Consider the following 26,404-nt stretch of genomic DNA (forward strand, 5'->3'; position numbering starts at 1 on the left):
TTCAAACTACTCCAGTTCCCCCCCATACTTGTTCACACCAGCACCTCCACTGCCTCTGATCCTTTTACATGAATTTATTTCTATACAATATTCTAAAAACACCCCTTGTTTTGTACATCTTTTTTCTCCCCCCTCCCCCATGTTTAAATTGCTTTATAACAACTGTTTTCCTGATTTGTTGCATCTTCTCTTCTCTGAAATTTGCCATGATTTTTTAAAAAGACAAAATAAAATAAAAATACCATGGTCAGAGATGAAAACGGGTAACAAAGATGGCCGTGGTAAGTGGGTGTATATATATATATATTTATATATATATATTTATATATAAATCCATGTCCCATTCAAATGGCCCCAATACCTCAGGGATCTAAGTCCAGTCCAAACTCTCCCTTCTCTACAGTCCCTTTTGCTATGGGTTTCATAAAGAACACACATGTCCTGAAACTCCTTGGGACTGGGTGATTCTCAGGGCCTAAGGATGGGGAAAGCCTCTGAGAACAAGGCTTTGGCCAAAAGGGGAAAGGATTGGTTGGGGGAACCAAAGAATGACTGAGGAAGGGGGAGGAGAGGGACCAATATTTCAAGGAAAACTCTTCCCTTCCTTTTTTTTTTTTTAAACCATATGGGGAATCTTTGGCCCCTTGGGGACCACAGCCTCTGTCCTTTAGTAATCCAGAGATTCATACCAAGAGGTCTTAACTCCAGCCTCCTCCCTCCCAATACAAATCTCCCTCCCACCACTTCAGGCAGAGCAAGAGCAGAGGCCAAATTAGAGAACAAAATGAACTTGTCCTTTTGTACGTGAAAACAGGGCAATGGACTGGATTCAGGAATTCTTCCTTTCCAGTAGCTTAGAGAGGTTAATCTTTTGGTCTTTTCCCTTTTGCTAAGAATTAACCCAACTCTTGAAGTGGGGAGTACAGGGAGGAGAAGATCTCAGGTTTGGCATGTGTCAAGGAGGCCATAAGAAAGCCTCATCCTTAAATACTCCCCACCTTCTTCCCCACTACACTTTCATAGCCCTTTCACCATGTGATTGTAGGGAATACAGTTGGGCCCCACTCAGCAACTCAAGAGTTCCTTTTCAGACCCAAAGAGTTGTTGCTCTTTGAGCAAGGTGGTGTCCTTTGTGGGAAGCTGAAGCCAAAGGCCCAAGAAAGTAGAGCCAAATCCTGCCACTTGCCAAGAGGGAAAGGGAGTGGTGGTGGGGGTGCATGTTGGGAGGACAGACATGGGGCCTCTTCTCTTCCCTCCGTCGGGTGGAATCAGGTCTCTAGGAGCTGGCCAGGTGCTCCACCTGGATGGTGCTGGTGGTAACTGTGAGGCAAATGTCCTTATGGTGCTCAGCTGTCTTGTAGGAGGTCAGGTCAAAGGAACACTGGGGTGGAGGATTAGGATTGCTGTCCCCACCACCCCCACCTTGGGGGGCTGCCCCAGGAGGCTGGAAGTGCTGTTGCTGTTGCTGCTGCTGCTGCTGTTGCTGGGAGGCCTGGGAAGCTTGAGCTTGAGCTTGAGCCTGAGCCTGAGCCTGAGCCTGAGCCTGAGCCTGGGCCTGGGCCTGGGCTTGGGCCACTGCTGCTGCTGCTGCAGCTGCTGCTGATACTGCTGATACCTGCTGCTGCTGGAGATCTGGAGCATTGTGTTTTCGCATGTGTTTCATCAGATATGTCTCCTGAGGGATTTCACATAATGGTTATCAGAAAAGAAAAAGATATAGAAATACACACACACACACACACACACAGCTTTTGGTTTTCGGGATAAGTACTTCATACTAAGATACTCCAGATCTATAACTTAGTTAACAGCCAAGTCTCTATCCAAGTATCTACTAAGTTTGAATAGAAACGAATCAAAATGAAACTTGAGAAGATATTTAGTCCACTGCCTGATTTTATGAATTGGTACTTTTTTTTTTTTTTTTTTGCATAAAAGTAAATCAAGAACCATTTATTAAATATAAACACTATATGTCAGGAAGCTAGATGGCTCTGTGGAGAGAGCCCTGGTCCTGAAGTCAGGAAGAACAAAGCTTAAATCCAGCTTCAGATACTAACTACTTGTATGAGCCTAGGCAAGTCACGTAATCTATTTGTCTTAATCCACTGGAGAAGGAAATGGCAAACCACTTCAGCATCTTTGCCAAGAAGACCCAGGATCCACATGTTCACAAAAAAATTAGTTACAACTGAACAATGTGTCAGACAATGTGAAGGCAGGAAAGTCATTCCACAACTTCTTTCTGGATCTAATAATCCTTCTGCTAAACAATAATTAAATCCTTCTACAATTCTGAAATGTGCTACAGTGGGTTGTTTTAAAAAATTAGATGGAGAATTGCTGTTCATCAACTATCATGTAATCCACTTCTCTCGAAAACTATCGTGTCACTTAAAAATATTTTCACTATAGATATAATTCAAGAAAATTGTTCTGGAATGATAGATCATGAGGGGAAAGTAGAAATTTTAAAAAATGCACTGATTATTACCTCAAAGATATCTTGTGTGGAAAACACACAGGAATATTATTGCCAAATTTCAAAAGCTCCATATAAAAGAGAAAAATTTGCAAGAAACAAGAAAAAAAATTACTCAAATACGCTGGAGCTACAAGTAGAATTGTATAAGACTTAGCAGTAGTCACAATAAAAGACCCAAAGGTCCTGGTGGAATCTTATCTACCTACAACCAAAAGGAGTAGGCCTGCAGTGAAAAATATCATATGCAGCAAAATTATCTATAATTTGATTGAGAAAAAAATGGACAATTCAATGAACTTGGAGATTTTCAGGACTTTCTATTAATCAAACTGAACTTAACAGAAAATTTATCATAGAAGAGCCTTTATCAAAGATCAATTTTTAGGAACTCAACAAGGACGAACTGCTTAAACTTGGATAAAAGTTTTTAGCATTCTCCAAAATCTACAAAGAAATAAGGGGGGAGGGATGGGTGGATGGGGAAACAAAGGGTGAAGGAAGAAGACAAAGGAGGGATCCTTGAATGGGAGGAAGGTTAAGTAATAGTAAAGCAAGTTATGGAGCAGAATTTAATTAGAGTCAGCAGGGACAGGAAAGATATGTGTGTGTGTGTGTGTGTGTGTGTATACACACACATATGTATATATCTACATATTGTATACATAAAGATGTCCTTTCTTAATTGTATCTTGCTTCGGGGGGGGAGGGGAATGAAAGGGAGGAAAAAAGAATAAAGCAAATAAGTTGCCCAGCAGAGAAGCAAAGAACAATTTACTAGGAAGCAAAGAAAAAAAATGGACATTCATGAATATAATTTCTTCTATTAACATATATATATATATATATATATATATATATATTCTTGATCTGGTAATTTGTTATATATTTTGAATACTCTCTGATATTCTGCTGGGCACATGACAATATTCTCTTTTGTTTTATTTTCCTTTGATTTAAAAAAAAAACACAAAACATAAATTAAAAGAAAAAAATGAACTAATAAAAGCATTATAAAAAAAGTAATTCAATTTTTAAAAATTTCCTTTTCTTGTAAAATCAGGACATTACTTAAGCCGATTAAAGTCTTTTGGGGCTATAGAAAAGAAAGGAGCACTCACCGATGTATATGCACGACTGCAGATGGAACAGGTATACACTTTAGCATGCTTCACTGTATGTGTAGATAGGTGCACCTCTAATGAGGCAGCATCTGTATACGCTCGATGACAGTTGTGGCACTTGAAGGGTTTGTCTTTATTGTGCTGCCGTCTGTGGGACTGGATGAAAGGTGACAAACTAATTGCAATATCTGACATTTTGATGCTCTCAATCCCATCCAAGATACACATCATAGAGACTATATTACCAAGCCCTTTCCCAAAGGGAACAGAAGGTAAAGATTAGATTTAGATGCATGGTCTCTTAGGTACCTTCTAAGCCAGATAAAATGTTTTGTAATGGAGATTCAGGAAGTTAAACAGTTAGAATACTAATGCTTAAACTGTCTGGGCCTAAGGGTTTGTTCAAGTACTTCTTCTGGTGGGGCAGTTTACCTGCAAGTTGGAGAGCTGAGTAAAGGCTTTTTCACAGCCTGGGTGTGCACATTTGTATGGTCTGTCTCCGGTATGGATTCTGCAAAGGGAGAGAAAAGAATAAAAGGAGGACAATTAATAATGTTTTCAAAGCTGGTTCTTGGACAACCAATCCTTTTCCAAATTCTCTCTCCTTCCTGTCAGTCACAGCCTTAATTATCATCAGAGAACTTGGGCACACATTCTTTACAGGTTAATATTGCTATTTCTGCCCAACATTTAGGCAGTTAAGTATCTATGCCGCCACAGGACACGCATCATGTAACTTTCTATGCAGTCAGCAACTTCATCCAATCAATGTTAAGAGCCATATCTTAAACCATGGCAAGAAAAGGATTTCCTTCATCCAACCTCCCCATTCCCCACATTACATCAAGGAATCATGCTCTAAGCCCTAAATGATTTCAAGGGAGACTGATGCAAAAACCCAGAATTATGTTCATCTTAAATAGCAAGATTGATAATGCATGTAACAGACCTTGTAGCTCTGCTAGACAGGAAATGAAATGCCAAGAAATGCCTAATTTGTCCCAATTAGGACATTTTATTCCTATACCACTGTTTACCCATTGGGCATGAACTGAATACTCTTGAACGTTTGAAAGTTTTACATCCACTTTTGATCCACAACTTGAAGACTACCCTTTCAGTTAAATACTTGTCAGCTCATCAAAATTACAGTGTGAAAAAAAAAAAAAGAAAAAGAAAAAAAAAAGCCACCATCATCATAGATCTTGTCATCTCCCACACTGGATGCTTGAGGTTCTTTTTACTTTCCAGAGTGAGAGGTATGAGAAGCTACAAAGGCAAGAAGTTTAGTCTATGGCAGGTCTGTCAAAGGCCCCATGAGGTTGAGTGGGGTGGTTGGAAGATGGTCCCAGAGTCAGATTTGAGAATCCATGATTACGAGTCCTTCCTGATTGTCAAGCTCTGTTGTTCCACTGTTTCCCATATTCACATTCAAATGGCATATAATCATTAGGCACTCTTGTGAAGCTGATAAAGAAGCTGTTTCAGATGGCTGAAGATTCTCAGGCTTCTGTGATGTTCCAATATTAAGTTCCAGTTGGGAACTGGGATCATGGTTTTCTTCTGGTCTCCCTTGGAGTTTCACTGTTGGACTGGATTTCACTATTCTGATACCCCACTACAGGAACCATCATCTTGATCAGGAATCCTTTGCTTTGTGAGATGAAATGAAGGTCCCACAAAGTCAGTACCCTATGGGATGTTGATCTGGTTTCTTCCAATCAATTTCCACTGCAAGGGAAATATCTTGCAAAATGTGTATGCATGTGTGTATATTTTTAGGGGAGGGTACAGGGGGTAGGGGAGAAGTCGTCTCTGCTCCAAGTCTGTCTCCATCTCCCATATATCAGGGGTATGGCATAATAGCCACTGTATCTCCCTGGTACATTTCTGCCCCGCACAAACTCTCCTGGTACCCACTGATGTTTCCAGCGCTGTTACTCAGTCCTTTCTCTCTCTCTCTGTTCTGCCAGTGATGCTCTCCTCCAGCCAGGTCTCTCCCCTGCCCCCTGCATGCGGGTTGTTGTGTGTGTCCAGGGCGGGGGTGGGGAGGGCATGCCAGCGAGGGGGCGGTCGCCCGCCACTCTCCCTTACCGTGTGTGCTGCTGAAGGTGGGAGAGCTGGCGAAAGGCCTTCTGGCAGTAGGAACAGGTGTAAGGCTTGGCCCCCGAATGGATACGGAGGTGCTGGGCCAGGTAGGAGCTGTTGGCGAAGGTCTTGGAGCAGTGCGGGCACTTGTGGGGCTTGACAGTCTCCGTGTGCAGCTTGGAGTGGATCCTGCCGGAGAGGAGAGGGGGAGGGGGAAGGAGGAGGAGGAAGCAGTTCGACACCACGGGCTGAGCTCTCCACTGGGTGAAATGATGTTTCTTGACGGATGAAAGTATTGCCCCCCTCCTCCCAAAGACAACCACAGGCCTGACTAGAACTAAATGAAGAGGAGACCCATTTCTAGATGATTGCTTGATATAAGTTGGTGGCAAGAATGGTAGAGAAATAGTGAAGAGCTGCTATGTGCTTGGCTCCTGATAACCCTGTATTAGGAATCAGAGCTCACAGTACAGGGAACAAATACTGGATTTGGAGTCAGAAGATTTGAGTTTGAATCCCAATTTTGCCACTTAGTACCTTGGCAAATAACTTAACCTCATCTGTAAAATGACAGGCATGGTGACCTCTAAGTTGCTTCAAGCTATAGATCTATGATCCTATGAATTCCCCGGTCCCCTCTAAGGTCACACACAACACAGTTCCCAGGGACATCCTCTTCAAAGATAGTAATTTGTACAAAGAACAAATTCCTGATATTTCATAAGGCCAAAAGATAGATCCATACCTTATCATACTTGGCTCTCAATCTAGGCAAAAAGCAAAAGCAAGGCCTGCTCTGCAGAAAAGTTACACACATGAAGATACTGCCCATGACATCAATACAGATTCTATACATAAAATAGGATCCCCAAAAGTATGAGGAGAATCCCTCCCAGAGAACCCAAGAGAGACAGGGTTCTTGTAGAGTGTAAACCAGAGAAACAGAGAATCAAGAGCTTATCTGGGAGGAAAGATAGGCACAGTAGCCTGGCTATGGGCACAGTGAAGATAAAGGGATGGATAAGAAGGGCTGCTTGCCTTACCGTGTGTGCTGCTGGAGGTGGGAGAGCTGGCGGAAGGCCTTCTGGCAGTAGGAACAGGTGTAGGGCTTGGCCCCTGAGTGGATACGGATGTGTTGGGCCAAGTAGGAGCTGTTGGCGAAGGTCTTAGAACAGTGCGGGCACTTGTGGGGCTTGGTCTCTGTGTGTGACTTGGAGTGGATTTGCATCTCCGACTTGGAATAGAAGGTCAGCGAACACATCCGGCACCTGGGCCCAGCCAGGGCAACAAATTAGATATGCCCCCCCACCAAAACACATCCCATACCTTCCTCCCATGCTAAGTCCAGCCCTAAGTGAAAAGTTCAACCATATAGGAGACATGACATGTATTTATTCTGCTCCTCTTAGATTCTGAATTTCTTTCTCCTCCCCTTGTGGTATTCCCCATTTGTGATTTGGGGGAGGGGGAGAAGGAAACCCATGCACTCAATTCCCCAGGGAAGCAGTAAAGAATTGGATTCCCAAAAAGGGATCTTTCCTCTTCTTGGATAACTTTGTTTCAGCATTGGTCTTATTTTTTCACCCCACCTTAAGGAATTTCTCATTCTGCTCTAAACACCTTTTCCTCAGGTATATGTAGGTACAATCTATCAGGTTGAAGAAAGTGTCAGTCTTGCCTGGATCTACTTTTATTCAGCATCTAACTGGGATAAAAGTACTTTCTTCTCTGCTATGCTACCAACTAGAACAGACTTATATGAAAAGTCTTCATATTAATTTGGATGGTCTCTGGGTAAAGACTATGTCAGCTGGAACTCAATTGTTTTACCTCAACACTTCCAAGAAAAGGCAGCATAATTAAAAAAAAAAATAACATAATGGAAGGCAAAAAATTTGGACAAGTTTTTTTTTTTCTTTTTCTTTTTCTGAGCCTCAGGTTCTATTCTTCCTCTTTCTGTAAAATGTGAGAATGATCAATGAAAAGAAATATTATGGCTGCTAGAGCTTTAGGTTAAATATAGACCCCTCCTTCCCTTTCAAAAGCTGTTACTTAAATTCTAGTACTTTAATCCACTTTCCCTTTGCAAATTCTAAGGGGGAAGAAAGGACAGGGAGAAGAGGAAATGTACTTTTCAAAAAGCAATAATGGGGAACAGACCCTTGATGAAGTCAAGAGCTGTGAGTTCTAACTGTGGGATATTGTAGACTTGCTTACTTCTCTAGATCTCATTTTTCTGATAAAAATGTTAATGCCTACTAGTACCTAGAGTATACCACAGAGTAAAAATACTCTAGGCTTCCTCAATTTGAGAAAATATCAAACACCACCAAAGATTAAGCTCACTATATAAATGAAAGTAATGTCAGCAATAAGTTAATTTTGCCATTTATTTTACACTGCTCAACATTTTTATTTAAATGGTCCAACATTACTCTCTGTTGATGGAATTTTTTTCCCAAAGAGGTAGAATACCTCAATTCTGATGAATCTAGGCTAAAATCTCACCAGGTTTTTTAAATTAGTTTTAAAAAGTTAACACACCAAGCACACCTCCATTGTTGGGATAATTAAAAAAATCCAAAACCCAATCCATTTCAATGCAGTTTTCTGGTGCAGAAAATGTTGGCAAGCTTAAAGCCACTGCTAAAGTCAAAGATCACCATTCTAGACATAATAAAATTTGGTTTCTTGGATATAATCTTGATTCCATAAAAAAGACGTGAGAAAATTGTTAATGTATAAAATTATCAGAAATATAAATACCTTACTCTTATACCATCTGCCCTCTAAAGCAAAACTGTCAAATTCCTGGCCCTCAAATTCTACAGTGTGGCCAGAACCAATTAAAATGTAATTGGAATTATGTTTTAACAAAATAAAAATACAACATAGATAATAATTCCTTTGTGGTTTTCTATAATTTCTATTTGAATTTGATACCATTGCTCTAAGAAACTAAAGGTATTGAACCTTTCCCTCATTTCACAAATAAGCAAATCAAAACCTTGAAATATTAGGTAAATTACCTAAGGTCATAGCAAACTAGGCTGGAGCTAGATCTTTAGTTCTGCCAATACCCATGAGAGTTTGTTCTTTGATATGGCAATCCTGTTACTATTTATGAGGGGTTCTCTTTGCTCTATGGAAGACTCAAACAGTTCATAATTCTGTTTCTGTATGAATTCCTTCTTATAATTTAGAATAGGTTTAATTCTACTCAATCTAGCTTTCTTATAGAACATAAATTCTCTCTGTGACAGCTAATCCTAGCTCCAGAAAAAATCAATGCACCCAAACCACAAGAAGTACATCATTTCTCTATGCTGGTAGTCTTTGATGCTCAGAATCAACTCTATAGCAGATTTAAGATAATATCAGCAGAGATGTGCCAAGACAGAGCACTTTAAACTAAAAAAATTAAGAGGTTTAATGTTAAAAGTGGAAGGGACCTTAAATGATCCAACTTCTTCATTTTACAGATGAGGAAACTTGGGTCCAGAGAGGTCAAGTAATTTAAGGTCACAAAGCTAGTTAGGGAGAGCTGAGACTATGCTATATGTGGCATTCTAGTAAGCCATCACTCTCTCACACACACATTGCAGCTATTGAAATAGATGAATTTCTATGTTAAAATTACATTATCTAAGGTGATCCCTTGATTTCATCCAATGTGTATCCAGATTTACACAAAACAATTAGAGAGTGGTTATTCAATTTTACAAAAGAATTCATATTGATTCCTTTTAGAAACAAGTTTGAGTTCATGATAGAAGTTACCCAAAATCATGAGTCACAACCTTTTGAGAATACATTTGTGTTTAAAATGAGGAAGGCTGTAGAACTGTGATACTTAATGGTTTGGGGGTTAAGTTCCCAGTAACACTTTTCCTAAGTAAAGGAAAAACAGTCAGGAAGAATGACCACTCTCCATGGTGAAGCTATATACAGTAAATAAGTAAATGCTATAAATTACTATTTCTCTTCCCTTTCTTCTGAGTTAAAACCCAGTATTACACCTAGGTAAATATTCCTAATACCACTAGAAGGGAGGCATATAAAACAGAATTCTCTCCATTTTGCAAACGAGGAAACTGAGGCCCAGAGAGGGGAAAAGGACTTGCCCAGGGTCACACAGCAAGTTGGTGGTGGAGCCTGTATCCATGAGCCCAGGGCTCTGTCCATTTCCTGTGCCGCAGTTTCCCTGGCTCCTAAAATGGGAACAACATTGCCCATCTGGGTATATTAAGGAGAGAAACCAGTCTCCCATTCAAACATGTCTGTTTCTGTCCAAGACTATGATTCTGAATTTACACCCACTTTGTTCATAAGGGTCAAAGCTTCCCCCAAACCACAAGAGTTTTTTTCAGCTTGTGGATCATGGATTTCCAGGGGATAAGGGCTATCTTTGTTATTTGCTTTGTGTAGTATACCACATGCAAACAAGTATTTGAGAAATACTTTTTGACAATGGTAACTCTGAAAAAGACAGAATCAGAAAGTCTGATCTAGTCTGTTATTTAGGCACTGAGTAAACATCTACATTAACTACATAAGGTTTTTTAAAAGATAGGAAGGGGGAAAGGAGATGAGCTTTTCTTTTCTTCCCCACCCTTCACCCCTGTGTAGGCCTCTACCATCATCCCAACTATGCTGGGGCAGGGGCAAGAAGGTACAGGGAACAAACAGGCATTATAGCCACAAGGAGGCATGAAGGTTGGGCCAATAGATATCCTGGAAAAGCAGGAATGGAAAATTCATGCCTCAAAATATAGCTGGGGACAGACAGGGGATCCCAAGTTGATTATTAAGAGGTGAACTCCAAAAATATTTGCAGAATTGTCCCTTTTTCACCCTATGGCCCCTAACAGGTTACTGCTATGATACCCTAAGACAGGGGCAACAGAAAAAAGAGGTAAAGAAGGGACAAAGTACTGAGGAAACCATGTACCCTCCCCCCAGCTCTGGTGCCACCCTCCCTCCTACCCCAAAACAGCCCTGACATGCAACTGGGTCTGACATGGAAGTCACCCAACAAAGTCCTGATTTGAAGCAGGACACAAAATGGAGTGGTTGAGATAGTGATCCTCACCCCATCCAGCCCCCTGGCTCTGCCCCCCACCTGTAGGTCTTGCCATCCTTCTGATGGTCTTCGTCATCCTCAGGGGAGAGCACATAAGGGTCATTCATCTCAGGCAGCCCTGATTCCTGCATCCGCTTCTTCTTTCGGCCCCGGGGAGGTTTGGAAGCCACAGTGCCACCACCCCCACCACCCCCACCTCCCCCGCCCCCTTCTTCTGCCAGAGCTGATGCCACCTTCTTGGAGAGGTCAGGGACCACCTGCAGGGCTTGGGAGCCAGGGGGAAGGGCTGACACAATCATGGGAGCTGAGATGGGGAAGGTCTGAGCTGAGGAGGCTGTAGTCACTAGAGAGCCTGAGGGGGATGTGATCACCAAGCCTGGACCTAGGAGTAGAAGAAAGATGGAGCTATCATTTCTTAGTACTGGTACCTCACTGTATTTCATTTAAAGTTACCAGAGAATTGCATAATCATTTTATTGAAATGAACTGTCCTACTCAGCCCAGAGCTTCAAAATCCCCAATTCTATAGAATTAACAATGAAACGTATCCCTTGATTGGAATCTGTTTTCCCCTTAAAAATTTGAACAGTCAGGGGCAGCTAGGTGGCGCAGTGGATAGAGCACCAGCCCTGAATTCAGGAGGACCCGAGTTCAAATCTGGCCTCAGACACTTAACACTTCCTAGCTATGTGACCCTGGGCAAGTCACTTAACCCCAGCCTCAGAAAAAAAAAAAAGAAAGAAAAAGAAAAAAAAAAAAATTTGAACAATCTAATGCTGAACACACATGGACCCTAATAACAGAATTTCTGAGAGATGATGTACATATCCCATTCTACTCAATGACACTGGAACCAGCCTATCTTGTGATCATGCCCACAGATCTTTAGTATGTCAGGCAGTTTCAGGAAGAGTAAATGGAATAACTCACCAGCAGTCATTAGTCCCGTGGATGGCACAGGCACCACAGTGATGTTCTGAGTGACTGAAGCCTGGCTATGTGGTGTCAGTTGATCTGGCTTGGTATCAGCATCCATGCTGATGCCTGATGGCAGGGGTACTGAGGCAGGCACTGTTAGCAGGGTTGGATAGTGAGGTGGAGCCAGACCACAGCCTTTCTCTGGTAATAGCTGATCCTTCATCTTGTTGATAAACATCGTGTTCTCTATCTAAAGGAAGAAAAATCTGTTATCAGAAAGGAGCAAAGATTATTTTCTTCCTTTCTCCATAGTTTCTCTTTGTTTATAATAAAAATAAAATAAAAGCTGGTACCTGTTCCTCTAAAAGGAGTATAGAAGGGAAAACTTGCAGTGACAGGAAATACTTTAGAGGTAGTAACTAATTAGCCTGGTTCTAGTCTTACTAGCAGTTAAGTGGCAAACAGAAATAGAATACACCTCTATTTAAAGCTGAACAATAATAAAAATACTACCTTACTTTTGCATAAGACTCTAAAGTTTTCAAAACACTTTTATGCAAATTTTCTTTGCTGATCTTAACACAATTCTATGAAGTAAGCAGACACTAGTCTTTTCATTTTACAGATGGAGAAATGAACGCTCACAGAAGTGACTTGCTCAAATACACTTAGCTCCTAAGTGGCAGAATAAAGATAGGAACTGGGTACCTGACCCTTGGGATCCACTACTCTCTCCATGTGTGCGGGACGAAAAACAAGTTAGCATAACCTACCTGTCCTGAGACTGTGGGAACTGCTGGCCAGAAGTACGGGGAAGAATTGAAGTGAGATTCTTCCATTCTACCTGAAAGGAGAGAGAAGATAAATCATAATCAGCAAGACAATGTGTTAAAGGTAGCATAAAAGGCTCCTGGTAACTTCCATTGAGAGGCAGATCTTAAGATCTGCTTCTTGGTGGATTTATCCTACTACAGTGGTATCCTAAGACTAAATTTAGGTACCTTTATAACTGCAGTCTGATTAGTTAACAATTCTAAAAAGACTCCACACTTACCTTATTCACTCTCCTTTCTCAATACTAAGATAGTATTACTTTCCCTCTATGACAGAAAGAGAAACCTAGCCCCAGAGATGGTAAATAATAGGCCCATAGTTTCACACTAAGTGGCAAAGCTGAAAATAACAATCAGAAAGAAATTCTTGCCTTTTTCCTGAACTCCTTATTGCCTCATGCTCCTTTTCCTGAAATGCACAAGTCAAGCTTTCCAATCTTCCTGTTTAAAGTGTTCTTTACAGATTCTAAAAGGATTCTGGGATAAAGGTGAAAATTTTAAGAAAATGACAATGCTAGAAAGAATCAATAAATCAATACAGATTTATTCAAATTCTAGCTACTTTCCATAAAAGTAGTGAGATTCTACTCTTCTTCATATCACCAATGGCTGATCAAAGATCTAAACAGAAGGGACCTCAAAGGTCATTTAGGGCAATCCCTTTATATTATAGATGGGAAATTAAGTCTCCAAGAAGTTAGTTAAAACTGGGAAAAGGATATAACATGAGGCTGGATGAAGTTTACTAAAGAGTGGTCTGGGACTAGCCAAAGAAACATGACTTCAGTCAATGACTGAAGCTGGGAGATTCAGCATTGCAACATGGAAAGAAAAGTGAAATTCTACTAAATGCATCTTGAGTCACCTTAAAAGTCTAGTTTCTCATTCTTCTTCATGAAACTTAACTTATTAGCTTTTTCCTGACTATACTAAATAGCATTTCCGATTCTTACAAAAACTTTATAATGAAGCAGCATGCAATTTCATTCTCCTGCCTTGTAATAAGGGATCTTCTATAAGAAAATGGAGAAGGGGAATGTACCATTGAAAACAGTAAAACTTCTGGGTTCTTTTTAAGTGACTTAAACTAAAAGCTAAATTATCCCCTGAAATATAATAAAATTTAATAAAGACAAGTATTAACTCTATCCCTTAATATTAGCATTCAATTTAAAAAGTATTAGTTTGGTCCCCCCCCCTTCCCCCTCATCAAAGGTTTTACTTGCAGCATTACACATCATTACACAAAACTTAAAATAGCCTAAATGTATGAATGAATGGTTTAATACATTTTGGTCATGAATATGATAATACCATTAAGGAGGACAAGTAAGAGGAATATTAAGAAATAGGGAGTAAACATGATGAATAATGTAATGTGCAATTACACAGCAACAGAAAAAGCTGACCTAAAAGAATAAAGAACACATTAACCATGGCCACATTAGATTAAGAATGAGGGGGCAGCTAGGTGGCTCAGTGCATAGAGCACCAGCCTTGAATTTAGAAGGACCCGAGTTCAAATCTGATCTCAGACACTTAACACTTCCTAGCTGTGTGACCCTGGGCAAGTCACTTAACCCCAGTCTCAAAGAAAAAAAATTAAATTAAAAAAAAAAAAAAAAAAAAAAAAGATTAAGAATGAAAGAGAATGGGGAAAGAATACCAAAGAAAGCATCAGTTTTAACAATTACACACTACAATCCAAAGGAATTGAAAGAAAAACAATCCAAGTTTTTGAGAGCAGGAATTAAGCATACCATCCACTCCAACATCACCTAGCATGTTGTTTTCAAAAATTAAATTACCTTAAAAAAATTAACAAAAATCTGCCTTTTCTCCTTCCTATTTCCCCATCTACCGAAAAAAGATGGAAAAAAACCATAGTAATAAATATGTAATCAAGCAAAACAAACCCCCATATTAGCCATTTCTCCCCTGAAAAATTCTGTCTCAATAGTTTACCATCTGTCTGCCAGCAAGTGCTTCATCATGTTTTCTGGATTCATGGTTGGTCATCTTAGTATTCAGAGTCTTTATAATCAACAAAATTGTTTGTCTTTACAATATTATTGTTATTATACAAATTGATCTGATTCTACTCACTCCACTCTGTATTAGTTCATTAGTTGCCAGATTTCTCTGATATCATCCCTCTTTCATCATTAACTTGTGGCAAAGGAGTATTCCATTATATTCATATACCATAACTTACTCAGCTGTTTCCTAATTGATGGTCACTCCTCAGTTTTCAGTTCTTTGCCAACACAAAAAGAATGCTATAAATATTTTGCACATAGGGATCCTTTCCTGCAACCCCCCCTTTAAAAAAAATTTAAATTTATGGAATAAAACAAGCATTTCCATAACAGTACAATAAAAAAGTTGATTGCATATGAAACTGTAAATCTACTATGCACAAATTGCTATTTATTTCAAATATATAACAAAAATACCCCCTTTCCCTCACTCCTGGCCCTAGAAATGACTACCATTAGACATATGTATGTATATATGTATTTATGTATGTATGTATAAACAAGGTATATGCATTATGTAAAGTTTTTCTATAAATTCTTTGGATACAGATAGCATCTTCTTATGTCCTTTACACTTAAATTGGCCATTTATGATGGTCAAAATAATTTATTTGCTCAGTCTTCCTTAAAATAATATTGCTATTTCTATATACAATGTTCTCTTGCTTCCGCCCATTTCACTCTTCATTATTTCATACACGTCTTTCTGTATTTTTCTAAAATCAATTGAGCTCATCATTTCTCATAGCACAGCAATATTCTATTACAAATATATTCCACAACTTGTTCAACCATTTCCCAAGTGATTAATATCTCTGTAATTTCCAGTTCTTTGCCACTACAAAAAGAGCAGCTTTAAACAGTTTAGAACATATATGTTCTTTTCCTTTTCCTCAGTCATCTTTGGAAATAGACCAAGTAATGATATTACAGGGTCAAAAGTTTAATAACTCTTGGGGTACAATTTGAGATTGCTTTCTGAAATGTTTAGATCAGTTCACAGTCCACCAACAATGAATTAGTGTCCCAATTTTTCCATATTCGTCACTTTCCTCTTCTATCATTTTAACCAATCTAGTAGGTGTAAAATATCTTACGTTTGTTTTAATTAGCACTTCTCTAACTGATAAGAATTTAGGGTATTTTTTCATGACCAATCATAAATTGATTTCTTCATTGGAAAACTTACTGTTCAAATCTTTTGACCATTCAAAGGATATGAACAGACAATTTTCAGACGATGAAATTGAAACTATTTCCACTCATATGAAAGTGTTCCAAATCACTATTGATCAGAGAAATGCAAATTAAGACAACTCTGAGATACCACTACACACCTATCAGATTGGCTAAGATAACAAGAAAAAATAATGATGAATGTTGGAGGGGATGTGGGAAAACTGGGACATTGATGCATTGTTGGTGGAGTTGTGAAAGAATCCAACCATTCTGGAGAGCAATCTGGAATTATGCCCATGAAGTTATCAAACTGTGCATACCCTTTGATCCAGCAGTGCTAATGGGCCTACATCCCAAAGAAATACTAAAGAAGGGAAAGGGACCTGTATGTGCAAGAAATGTTTGTGGCAGCCCTTTTTGTAGTGGCTAGAAACTGGAAAATGAATGGATGCCCATCAATTGGAGAATGGTTGGGTAAGTTATGGCATATGAATGTTATGGAATATTATTGTTCTGTAAGAAATGATCAGCAGGATGAATACAGAGAGGATTGGAGAGACTTACATGAACTGATGCTGAGTGAAATGAGCAGAACCAGGAGATCGTTGTACACTTCAACAACGATAGTGTATGAAGATGTATTCTGATGGAAATGGATATCTTCAACAAAGAGAAGATCTAATTCAGTTCCAGTTGATCAATGATGGACAGAATCAGGTACATCCAGAGAAGGAACACTGGGAGATGAGTGTAAACTGTTTGCATTTTTGTTTTTCTTCCCAGGTTATTTTTGCCTTCTGAATCCAATTCTTCCTGTGCAACAAGAAATTCAGTTCTGCACACGTATATTGTATCTAGGATATACTATAACACATTTAACATGTATGGGACTGCATGCCATCTAGGGGAGAGGGTGGAAGGAAGGAGGGACAATTCGGAACAGAAGTGAGTACAAGGGATAATTTTTTTTTTTTTTTTTTTTTTTTGCTGAGGCAATTGGGGTTAAGTGACTTGCCCAAGGTCACACAGCTAGAATGTGTTAAGTGTCTGAGACCAGATTTGAACTCAGGTCCTCCTGACTTCAGGGCTGGTGCTCTATCCACTGAGACATCTAGCTGCCCAAGGGATAATGTTGTAAAAAATTACCCATACTGTCAAAAAAAAATTATAATTATAAAATTACTTTTAAAAATGTAAAAAAAAAAAAAAAAAGAATATTTTTTTAAAAATCTTGATTATTTTTCAACTGTGTGAAAATTTATATTCTTATAGATTTAATTATTTTTTTTTTTTATGAGACCATTACCCAATAAACTGTCTACAAATCCCTTCACCAATTTTCTGCTTTCTTTCTGATCTTGGTTATATTTGTTTTATTCATACAGAAACTTTTTAAATATTACCAAAATTACTCATTTTACATCAAATTTTGCACTCAATCTTGTTTATTTATAAATTTGCTTATCCATTAAGTCTGATAAATAAGTGATGTGCCCTACCCCTTAAAAGAACCTTTTTGGGGGTACAGATCTAACAGCAGTATCAATGGGTGAAAAGATACACATAGTTTAATTATCTGTGAGGCATACCACCAAATTGCTTTCCAGAACGGCTGGACTAAAATACCTCATAGCACTGATCATTTTCTCTTTTTGTCAACTTTACCAACTTGATGGGTATAAAGTAGAGCCTCAGAATGTTTTAATTTGTATTTCTCCAATTAACAGTGATGTAGACCATTTCCCCCCATATGGCTATTATAATGGCTTAGATTTCTTCTTGTGAAAAATGACTTTCATATTAAATCTTATCAACTGGGAACTGTTCTTATTTTTACATATTTGAATCATTTCCTTATTTTACAAATGAGACTATCAGAGAAATTTTCAACAAAGAACCCCGCATACCTGCTTTTCTTACATTAGCTGTATTGGGGACTTTTTACTTTTTATAAAAAAAAAAAAAAAAAAAAAAAAATCCTTTTTTATGTGATCCTCTCTATTCCTTATGTGGTCATTAACCCTTCCACTATTCAGTTATCTAAACATTTAATTTTTTATATTGATAAATTGAATTTCATCTTTCCTTTAAAAAAAAAAATCAAATTAGAGTAAATAATTCATCAATTTTATTTATTAAATTCTTGCTGTATTATTTGTTGTGGGTTTTTTGCTTTCTCTGTTTTCAGGATTTCTATTTACTACATTTTAAAATTTTGTTAGTTTTTAAAAGTTTTTTTGGGAGGTAGTTGCTTTAAATTTTTCCATAAGGCCATATTTAGTGGCATTCCCAAAATTTTGATGTACTATTCCATTGTTATTATCTTTAAAGAAATTATGTCTTGTTTCTATGATTTGTTCTTTTACACATCCATTCTTTAGGATTAAGTTAATTTCCAATTCATTTTTAATCATTTCTTTAGCAACGCTTTAGTGAAAATAATTTTCATTTTATTGTTTTATCATGAAAAATAAGTTTAACATTTCTTTTTACCTGAATAAAATTTTTTTTATGTCCTAGCTAACACATGGTTAATTTTTATAAAGGCACCATGCATAGCTAAGAAATGTGCTTTCTACTCTCATTCCATAATCTTCAGATATATAATATGAAACTTTTCTAAAACTATTTATTCTTCATTTTAAAAATAATTCCATCTATCTGGGTCTGGGAGGGTTATATTGAGGTCCTCTTATAGTTTTATTGTCTATTTCCTCTTATAATTCATTTAACTTTTTCTTCAAGTATTTAGATGTTATACCATTCAGTACATATGTTTAATACTGAAATTAAGTCATCTATACTATCTTTTACTAAAACGTAGTCTCCTGTTTGGGGAATTCCTAATTGAATCTATTCTTGTTGTACTGCCTAAGATTTTGATTGCCTTTTATTGGGGGGGGGGGGGAGAAGGAAGGGTAGTTAAGGTTAAGTGGCATACTCAGGATCACAAAGTTATTAAGTGCCAAGTATCTGAGGTCACATTTGAATTTAGATTCTTCTGACTCCAGGGCTGGTGCTCTATCCACTTTGCCACCTAGCTGCCCCAGTTTTTGTTTTGTTTTGTTTTGTTTTGTTTTTAAATACTAGGCATAGTAGATTTCACTGACCACTTATTTTAACTCTGAATTTTTGTTTCAAGTTCCTTATTAAAAAAAAAAAATATGGTTGGATTCTACTTTTCTATTCAACCTACTGTTCCTCTTTCCATTTAATGGGTAACTTTATTCCATAGACATTCACAGTTATAACTACTAATTATATATTTCCTTCTATACTATTCTTTTATGCTTTTCATTCTTTGTTTCCTTCTTCTGTCTTCTAGAAAAGGCATTGAGAAAGAAGTATGCTCAGAAAATACTCTAGGTTTGATGAAATATGCTTCTGCTCCCTTGTCCTATTTCTCTTTCCTTCCCTAAAGCCCAATCAAAAGCTTGTCATTTTTCCTTTCCCTATTTTTGAATCTTTGGGATATATCCTTGTATTTAGAAGCTATTTATTTGGGTGGATTCTTCCTCCTGTTGACTGGTTCAGAGGATAGTGAGATTTTCTTTTTCTTCCAACTCCTTCCCTCACTCCTCACTATATTCCTTATTCTTTTGCTTTCTTCTTTTAGGATCACAGAAATATAATAAAGACTTTAAGAGGCTCTCTATCTTATGAAATTCTATGATCTCAACAATACTTAGAACATAAACAGTTTATCCTTTAATCCTTAGGACTGTTTGATTATATTTACGTGTTTGTTTCTTTTGATGACTATGTCTCTATTTCAGAGTTTCTACATAGTACTGGTGTTTTCATCAGGAATGCTTATAAATTCTCTATATCATTAAAGGGCCATTTGTTCCCCCTACAGGAATATAATCAATTTTGCATTTTAAGCTCCCTATTTCTTTAAAGTTGTGCTACTAAATCTTGTGTATTCCTGATTGTGGATCTTCAATATTTGAATTGTCTTTTTAGCTTGCTTGTAGTATTTTTTTTTTTTTTTAAACAACCTAATAGATCTGGATTTTGGCTATAATGTTCTTTGGAATTTTCTTTTAGAAGTTTCCTTCAAGTAGTGAATGGTGGATTCTTTCTAGTTTCACTTTGCTCTTTGATTCTAAGAGAACTGGTCATTTTTCTTTTATGATTTCCTGAAATGACTCTTTTCATCATAACTTTCAAAAAGTCCAATGAGTCTTAAATTATCATTCCTCAATCTCTTTCTTAAGTCAATATTTTTGCCATGAATCAAATCTTACAATTCCTTTTACTTTTTCAGTTTTAACTTTTTTTTTTTTTTTTTTTTTTTTAATGCATCTTGTCTTCTGAAGTTATCTTATATTTGGTCCACTTTTATTTTCAGGGAATTTGCTGAATAAAGTTTAGTACTTCTTGTGCCAAGGTGTTAATTCTCTTAACAAAAAATTTTTTTAGATCTTTTTCAATCTTTCTTATTGTGCTCTCATTTTATTTATACAATTATTTAATTAAAGAAATCTTTGCTTCAGCTCTTCAAGAATTCTTATTAACTTATAATCGTATATGTTTCTTTGAGGTTTAGTTTGTAGATATTTTGGAGAATCATTCTTTTTCTTCTGGATTTGTGTTTTGAGCATCTGTATTACTAGAAGGGACTTTTGGTTTTTTTGGTTGCTTAATCTTCTAACCTACCTCTTTATATATCTGGGTTACACTTATGTTCTCTTTAGTACTGCTACTTCTATGGGGTATTGAGTGTTGTCATTCTAGATCACAGTGATAGTTCAGGCTAAGGACCAGCAAGCTTTAGATGTTCTCAAAGCAGTCTGATCCATGACAAAGCCTGATTGCTACTCTCTTGGTCTCAGTTCCTGTACTAGGTTTAGTTCTAAGCAACACACAGCAGCTAGACTTATCCATTATTAGCTAGCTGGAACTAGCTGGAACGTTTTTCAAGTTTGGAACAAGAGAGCTACAGGATCCCCTTTGGTTTTGGATTCCTTCCATGGTTATTTCACTTCAGATTTCAGATTAGAATAGAAAGTGGAATTAAGACCCTATTTTGCTTTCAGAGTCAAATCTGAGCAACTGCTGCCTGCTTCTGTATTTGTTTCTCACACAATACAAAGTCTAGAATCTGTGCCCATTCTATGCCCTGGATCATTATACCTAGGTACAGATTCCCTTCCCCTTTAATTTCACATTGGATCTATGTGATTCAATACTAGGTAGTGAATGACAGAACTGCTAGTTGGCACCCATTTTTGTACAAGGTCAAGCCCCTCTATTAGATGTGGTACTTTTCTTTGCTCTATTATATTGGACAACTCATACAATGCATTCCTGGCTAGACCCCTATTGCCAATATTTTGTTTATGTTGACATGGGCTAGAATAATGGCTCAAATGTAAATTTTTTTTTCTCTTGTATTTCTCAGTCAGGACTTAAGTCTTGTGTCCTAGTTCTTTATCTGTGGAAGAGATATATTTCTTCTCACCATGTCTCCAACCTAGTATGGCGGTCTGTTTATAATATTTTACTAAACATTTTTTTTAAACTGAAAAACATACTAGCCTTGAAGTCAGGAGGACCTGAGTTCAAATCTGGTCTCAGATACTTAACACTTCCTGGCTGTGTGACCCTGAGCAAGCCGCTTAACCCCAATTGCCTCCGAAAAAAACAAATAAATTAATAAATAATTGAAAAACAATGTTTGCTATATAAACAAATAAGCTCCTAAACAATATTAACGGCCAGTCCTAGTACCTGCAACATCCTGCTTTGTACAATTTGTGGTAGGGAAAACTTACAGGAATAAAAATATTGATAACTACTAGGAATTAGAAGTTATGTTTAAGGAAGCTAAAAACCTATAATCTTATAATCTAGAAAAGAGGAGTAGAGTCGAAAGCCAAGACACCTGGATTCAAATACCAACATTTGCAGAAGGAAATTGGATGAGTCACTATCTCCAGTTTCCCCACTTGTAAAATGAGAATGATATATACTTATACCACTTATCTTAAAAAGTTATTATAAGGAATATTTTGTAAATCCTTAAAAAAAAAAAAAACAATCAAGGCAAGCTATTTTTTAATGAAATGAAAAAAGGCATATAGCTTATTGACAAGAACACTACAGTGTAATAATAGAAGAGGGAGGGACCTAAAGAGAGGGAAGCCTGAAATTAAACAAAAGCAACAAAAAATAATTCAATCCAATCCAGGGAGGTCTGAATATTGAGGAATGCCTCTCTGTTGAGGATCATTGGTTCTCTCAATTACTCAGGTAGAGTCATAACAAACATATTGAAGAGTAAATTTTTTTTAAAATCCAGTCTTAGCCAATAAGGTAAATGGATTTTAGAATGATGGAACTTTATTCTATAAAAAAAAAGAACTTCTACTTACTCAGTTGCCTAGTTATCTTTTCTAAGTCTTAAAGAAAAGGAAAAGAAAAAAACCACTAAAGAGCCTCTAACAGGTCTTGGGACAAGACATGGAATGGTAACTGGTAGACTACCAGTGGTGGTCAACTTTCAGGTAAACTATAATTTCCTCACTGCAAAAACATCTACGGATCATAAATAATATTTTTTGAGAGGGAAGAAAGAATGACAAATGTGCTAATCCTTTGAGATTTTTCTTTTGGTTTTACCAACAAAACCACCAAAGAAAAACAATGGTTTAAGTGAAGGAATGAAAGTTGATGATAGATTCACCTTTAATACATCTAAAAGTCACAGAAATAGGCTCAACATTAATTCTACTTATTATATTTCTTCTCACCACATCTTACAAAGCCACCATCTTTATCAACGTCATTATCCCCAAAGAAATATATTGATAAGTAACACTGAATAAAAGATGTATAAACCCTAAACTATCTGATAGTAGGCTCCAAACCAAAGAAAGTTGATTCTGGCTATACCACTACACTCAATAACTGAGGATCCTATAGTGTGAGAAACAGAAACCTTATAACTCCAAAGTGAGATGATGGTAGAAAATCAAATCAAATCAATCAACTAACCAATAAATATTTACTAAGCATTTCACAATGCAAAGTAAATTTTAAGGAATTTTAAAATTCCTGGAAATCAGAAGACCTGGATTCTACAGATAAATTCTTCATTGTAAGGCATTGGGGAAGATTCTCTTTAGGCATCAACTAAACCAATATTAAGAAAAACAAGAATTATATATTTTAGCATTATTGCAACCTTATATTTAAACAGCATTCTTCTTTTAAAGGGCTCAATGAGCTTGCATATATTCACTGATCAGCAAAAGATCTGGCAAGCAAAGTGGAATTTACATTTCAGAAATGGTGGAAATTGGGGTAGAGAAATAAGTAATTTGTCTGAGATTACATACAGACAAGAACTCAACATTCTAATCTACCATACTTCTACTAAAGAATAAACAAAATGACCATGCTAGTGCCTGCCACCAGGAGTATCATCCTATCACAAAATTTTAAGTAGAGAGACTATCTCCCTTAATTTCCCCATTAGAAATAACAAAGTCATTTATTATTAGAGTCTCCATTTCTTTTTCCAAAGAAAGCATTCTTCTTTTATGTAATCTTTAGAAAGAATCCTTTTTTCTCAAACCAATTCATTCAACAGTCACTTATTAAGTATCTGGTATGTGCAAAGCCCATTGCCATATATCAGGGAATATTCTCCTTAACCTGGCCTCCTTAATAGAAGAGAATAAGAAAAAATTCTCGAGTTCTTGAGATTTATACCTTCTTGTTTCAACATATGGCTCTGGACAATTCACTGCTTCCCTAAGCCTCCAGGTGGAGAGAATGAACTACAGAAACAAAAGTTTACCCAGAAAAGATAGAGATAAAAGTTTTATACTAAAGAATAATATACTTGAAGTGTTCCTGTGAAGAAAGATGTTACAGAAATACTTCATCAAGGAGAAAAGTTTTTTGTTTTGGGATTTTCCTTTCCCATCCCCAAGCCCCAGTAGTAGAGCAATACCTGTATATTTCAGTTCAAAGTCATCAAGTACACAAGGAACTATAAAGAACAATCAAATAAGCAAATGGAATTGAAGGAAGAACTTTTCATGTATTTCTCAAAAGCTAAGTTCCTACACTGTTGGACAGAAACCATTGTTCCATATCCGAAAAACCCAAATGACTATTACCAATAAACAGTCTACCATCTAGAATAGCCTACCCTAGTCCAGAATTGGGATTCTAAACTAGTAGGGTGGCTTTCAAAACAGTTTCCTCTTGGGCTGCTATTCTCACTAGGAATAATGGTAAGAGATTAGTAAAGAAAAAAGGGCAATTGGATCTTGGAGAGCCAGAGGGTCTTTAGAAAATAGGACAGTCATGGTTGTGGGGAGGAAACTTGTCTCTGACATTAAGAGTTACTACTAACCTCAGGTACTAAAGAGAGTTCTATAAACCACTTCTAACAGTCTAAACTTGATTCAAAATAGTTATCTTAGAGAAATCAATGCTATGAATTCAAATCCCTGTCTACAAAAATATATCTTGTTTAGCTATGCCTCAAACTAGTTTGCCAAGGTATCCCGGAACATTATTTCTTTCTACCTGTCAGTCTTGCAATTTAACAATTATGAGAATCTTACAATTCTTTCACTATTAAAGAATCAGGCTTTCTTAGTCATTTCTATATTTAATTCCAAATCTATATCCCAAGACAACTCAGTTCTCAGTGTATTTCAAACTGAGCCCCAACTCTGAAATCTCAGCATCTGATGTTGTCTGCGCCCCCAAATTACAATTCTTTGATGCCACAAACTTAACTACTAAAATCTTTCAATCAGCAACTACACTCTAAACATCCTAGTACTAACAACAAAAGCTCACTCTAAGCCATGCTTGCTTCAACAGCAGGAAACTACTGCTAAGCAATGCCACATGGGAACATAAATAGCATCTCTTTAAATGGCACTGTGACCATCAGGAGTGTTTTAACCTGGGACTCCTCTCCCTAACTAGTCTTTTGCAGCTTAAAACCCAGATCTCCAAAATACAAGTCTGAGTATCATTTTCAAAACTGGACAAAGTCTAAATTGATTTAGTACAGGTTGACACTTCAACAACAAATACAATTAACTTGTTACCCGAAGAACAACATTTAATATAGATAAATGATCCTCTCTTAACTCAAGCTAAAATTTCCCCTCCTTGTGTTAAATGTTTCTTACCCTCTCTCTCCTCCTCCTTCTGTCCTATTACTCCTCCTCCTCAAGGCTCCCGAACTTTCTGAAAACAAAGTGTGCGTGTTAGAATGGTCAAAAAGGATGTAATTAATGAAGTGTTGGGGACCTCTGAGGATTTTCAATCTGTCAGCTGTCAGTCTAGAGGAAGACAAAAATTCCTGCCTCTAACCGTAGAGGGAAGGTTACAATAAATTTGGAATTTGGTCACTAAGTAAAAAAGGACTTAATCTCTTCGTAATTAAGTCAAATTATCTTCACCATTTACTTATGAGCTGGAAGGAGTCCCCCCATCCCCCCCCACCCCCAAAGCAGAGCTTAGATACTTAATTCCTTCTCACAGGTACCCAAGGAGCAGAAGGCAGGAAAAAAAGGAGGCTGGGGTGGAGGGGGGAAGGGGGCACTCTGGTCACCTCCCACCTGTGAGGAAAGAAGACCAATCTGGGGACAGAATTAAGATAAGGGTGCCCCAAGTTCTTGTGCCAGGAGGCGGAATCTCTAGTGCAGGCCGAGGCACTCCCACTGGCCATTCCCTCCACCCCAACCCCCTGAGAGGACTTTGTTCCTTATCTGTCAAGGGCCCCATACCAGGGAGCCCCTCTGGGTCAAACTTCAGCCCCTCACCCCCAATAAGAACCCCACTGCTTTAATAAACTCCCTTCTTTCCCCAAGACATCAGCTAAGAGTATCTCCCCTTGCTCACGCCCCCCTTCCTCAGGGCCCTTCAGGGACATTAGATCCCTCCCCTCCAAAAGCCAAGCTCCGACACCCACCAGAAACCCACCCCCTACACCCCCACTCCCACCATTCCCCCCGCCCCCCCACCCCTGCGCCCGCTACTCCACAACCACTTCCGGTTCCGGGAGGGGGGGAGAGACACACACACAGAGAACCCCCCCACCCCCCACCCCCTTCGGGACAGGGAGGAGGGAACGCGGAGCGTGCCGGCAGCAGCGGCGGCGGCGGCGGCGGTAGCGCCGCGAGACTCACCCGGCTCCAGCGGCTGCAGCAGCAGCAGCAGCGGCGGCGGCGGCGGCGGCGGCGCGAGAGTCTGAAAGCTGCTTGGGAGGGGGCGGCGCGTGCCTTTTGCCGGGAGGGAGGCAAAGGGGTGGGGGGGGAGGGAGGGAAATGGGATGAGGGGAAGTAGAGCTCGAGAGAGCGCGCGCACTCTGGGCTTTGGGCGGACCGACGGACCCTTCTGCCCCCCACCCCGGAGGAGTGTGTATACACACAGACGGACACACACACACACATATAGACACACGCCCCGCTCCACACACCCGCAGGGCGGGGGCGCGAGGCACTTGGCGCCCCCCCTCCCCTCCACTCACCCGGAAGTGCTGCTGGCGCTCCTGCACTGAAGAACCCAGATTTCCTCCCCCTCCCCACCCCCCTCCCCTCCCCCCCTCCCCCCACAGGCCTGGAGAGGAGCCGCAGCGGCGAGAAGGCGGGAACACCGGAAACGAAGGAGGGGTG

At 38.5% G+C, this 26,404-nt stretch overlaps 1 protein-coding gene across 14 annotated transcripts; it reads right to left on the minus strand.

Annotated features, from left to right (window-relative positions):
* Positions 1 to 772: 772 nt before the first annotated feature.
* ZNF384 (zinc finger protein 384) lies at positions 773 to 26,404 on the minus strand. 14 transcript variants are annotated; one of them, XM_074266757.1, is made up of 12 exons: positions 26,260 to 26,305; positions 24,917 to 24,974; positions 12,900 to 13,005; positions 12,469 to 12,539; positions 11,708 to 11,945; positions 10,817 to 11,159; positions 9,819 to 9,905; positions 6,738 to 6,962; positions 5,701 to 5,883; positions 4,039 to 4,117; positions 3,604 to 3,762; positions 773 to 1,675 (listed from the first exon to the last, which is right to left on the minus strand). In XM_074266757.1, exons 4-12 carry the CDS (start codon positions 12,532 to 12,534, stop codon positions 1,277 to 1,279), a joined length of 1,779 nt encoding a protein of 592 aa, XP_074122858.1. In that variant the 5' UTR covers positions 12,535 to 12,539; positions 12,900 to 13,005; positions 24,917 to 24,974; positions 26,260 to 26,305; the 3' UTR covers positions 773 to 1,276. The 14 variants fall into 14 exon arrangements, with proteins under 14 accessions (XP_074122858.1, XP_074122857.1, XP_074122855.1 ...); XM_074266756.1 differs by lacking the exon at positions 12,900 to 13,005 and adding an exon at positions 16,311 to 16,559 and having other exon boundaries at positions 26,260 to 26,304; XM_074266754.1 differs by lacking the exon at positions 26,260 to 26,305 and adding an exon at positions 25,919 to 26,254.

This window comes from Sminthopsis crassicaudata, chromosome 5 (genome assembly GCF_048593235.1).
Source record: "Sminthopsis crassicaudata isolate SCR6 chromosome 5, ASM4859323v1, whole genome shotgun sequence".
NCBI classification, from domain to species: domain Eukaryota; kingdom Metazoa; phylum Chordata; class Mammalia; order Dasyuromorphia; family Dasyuridae; genus Sminthopsis; species Sminthopsis crassicaudata.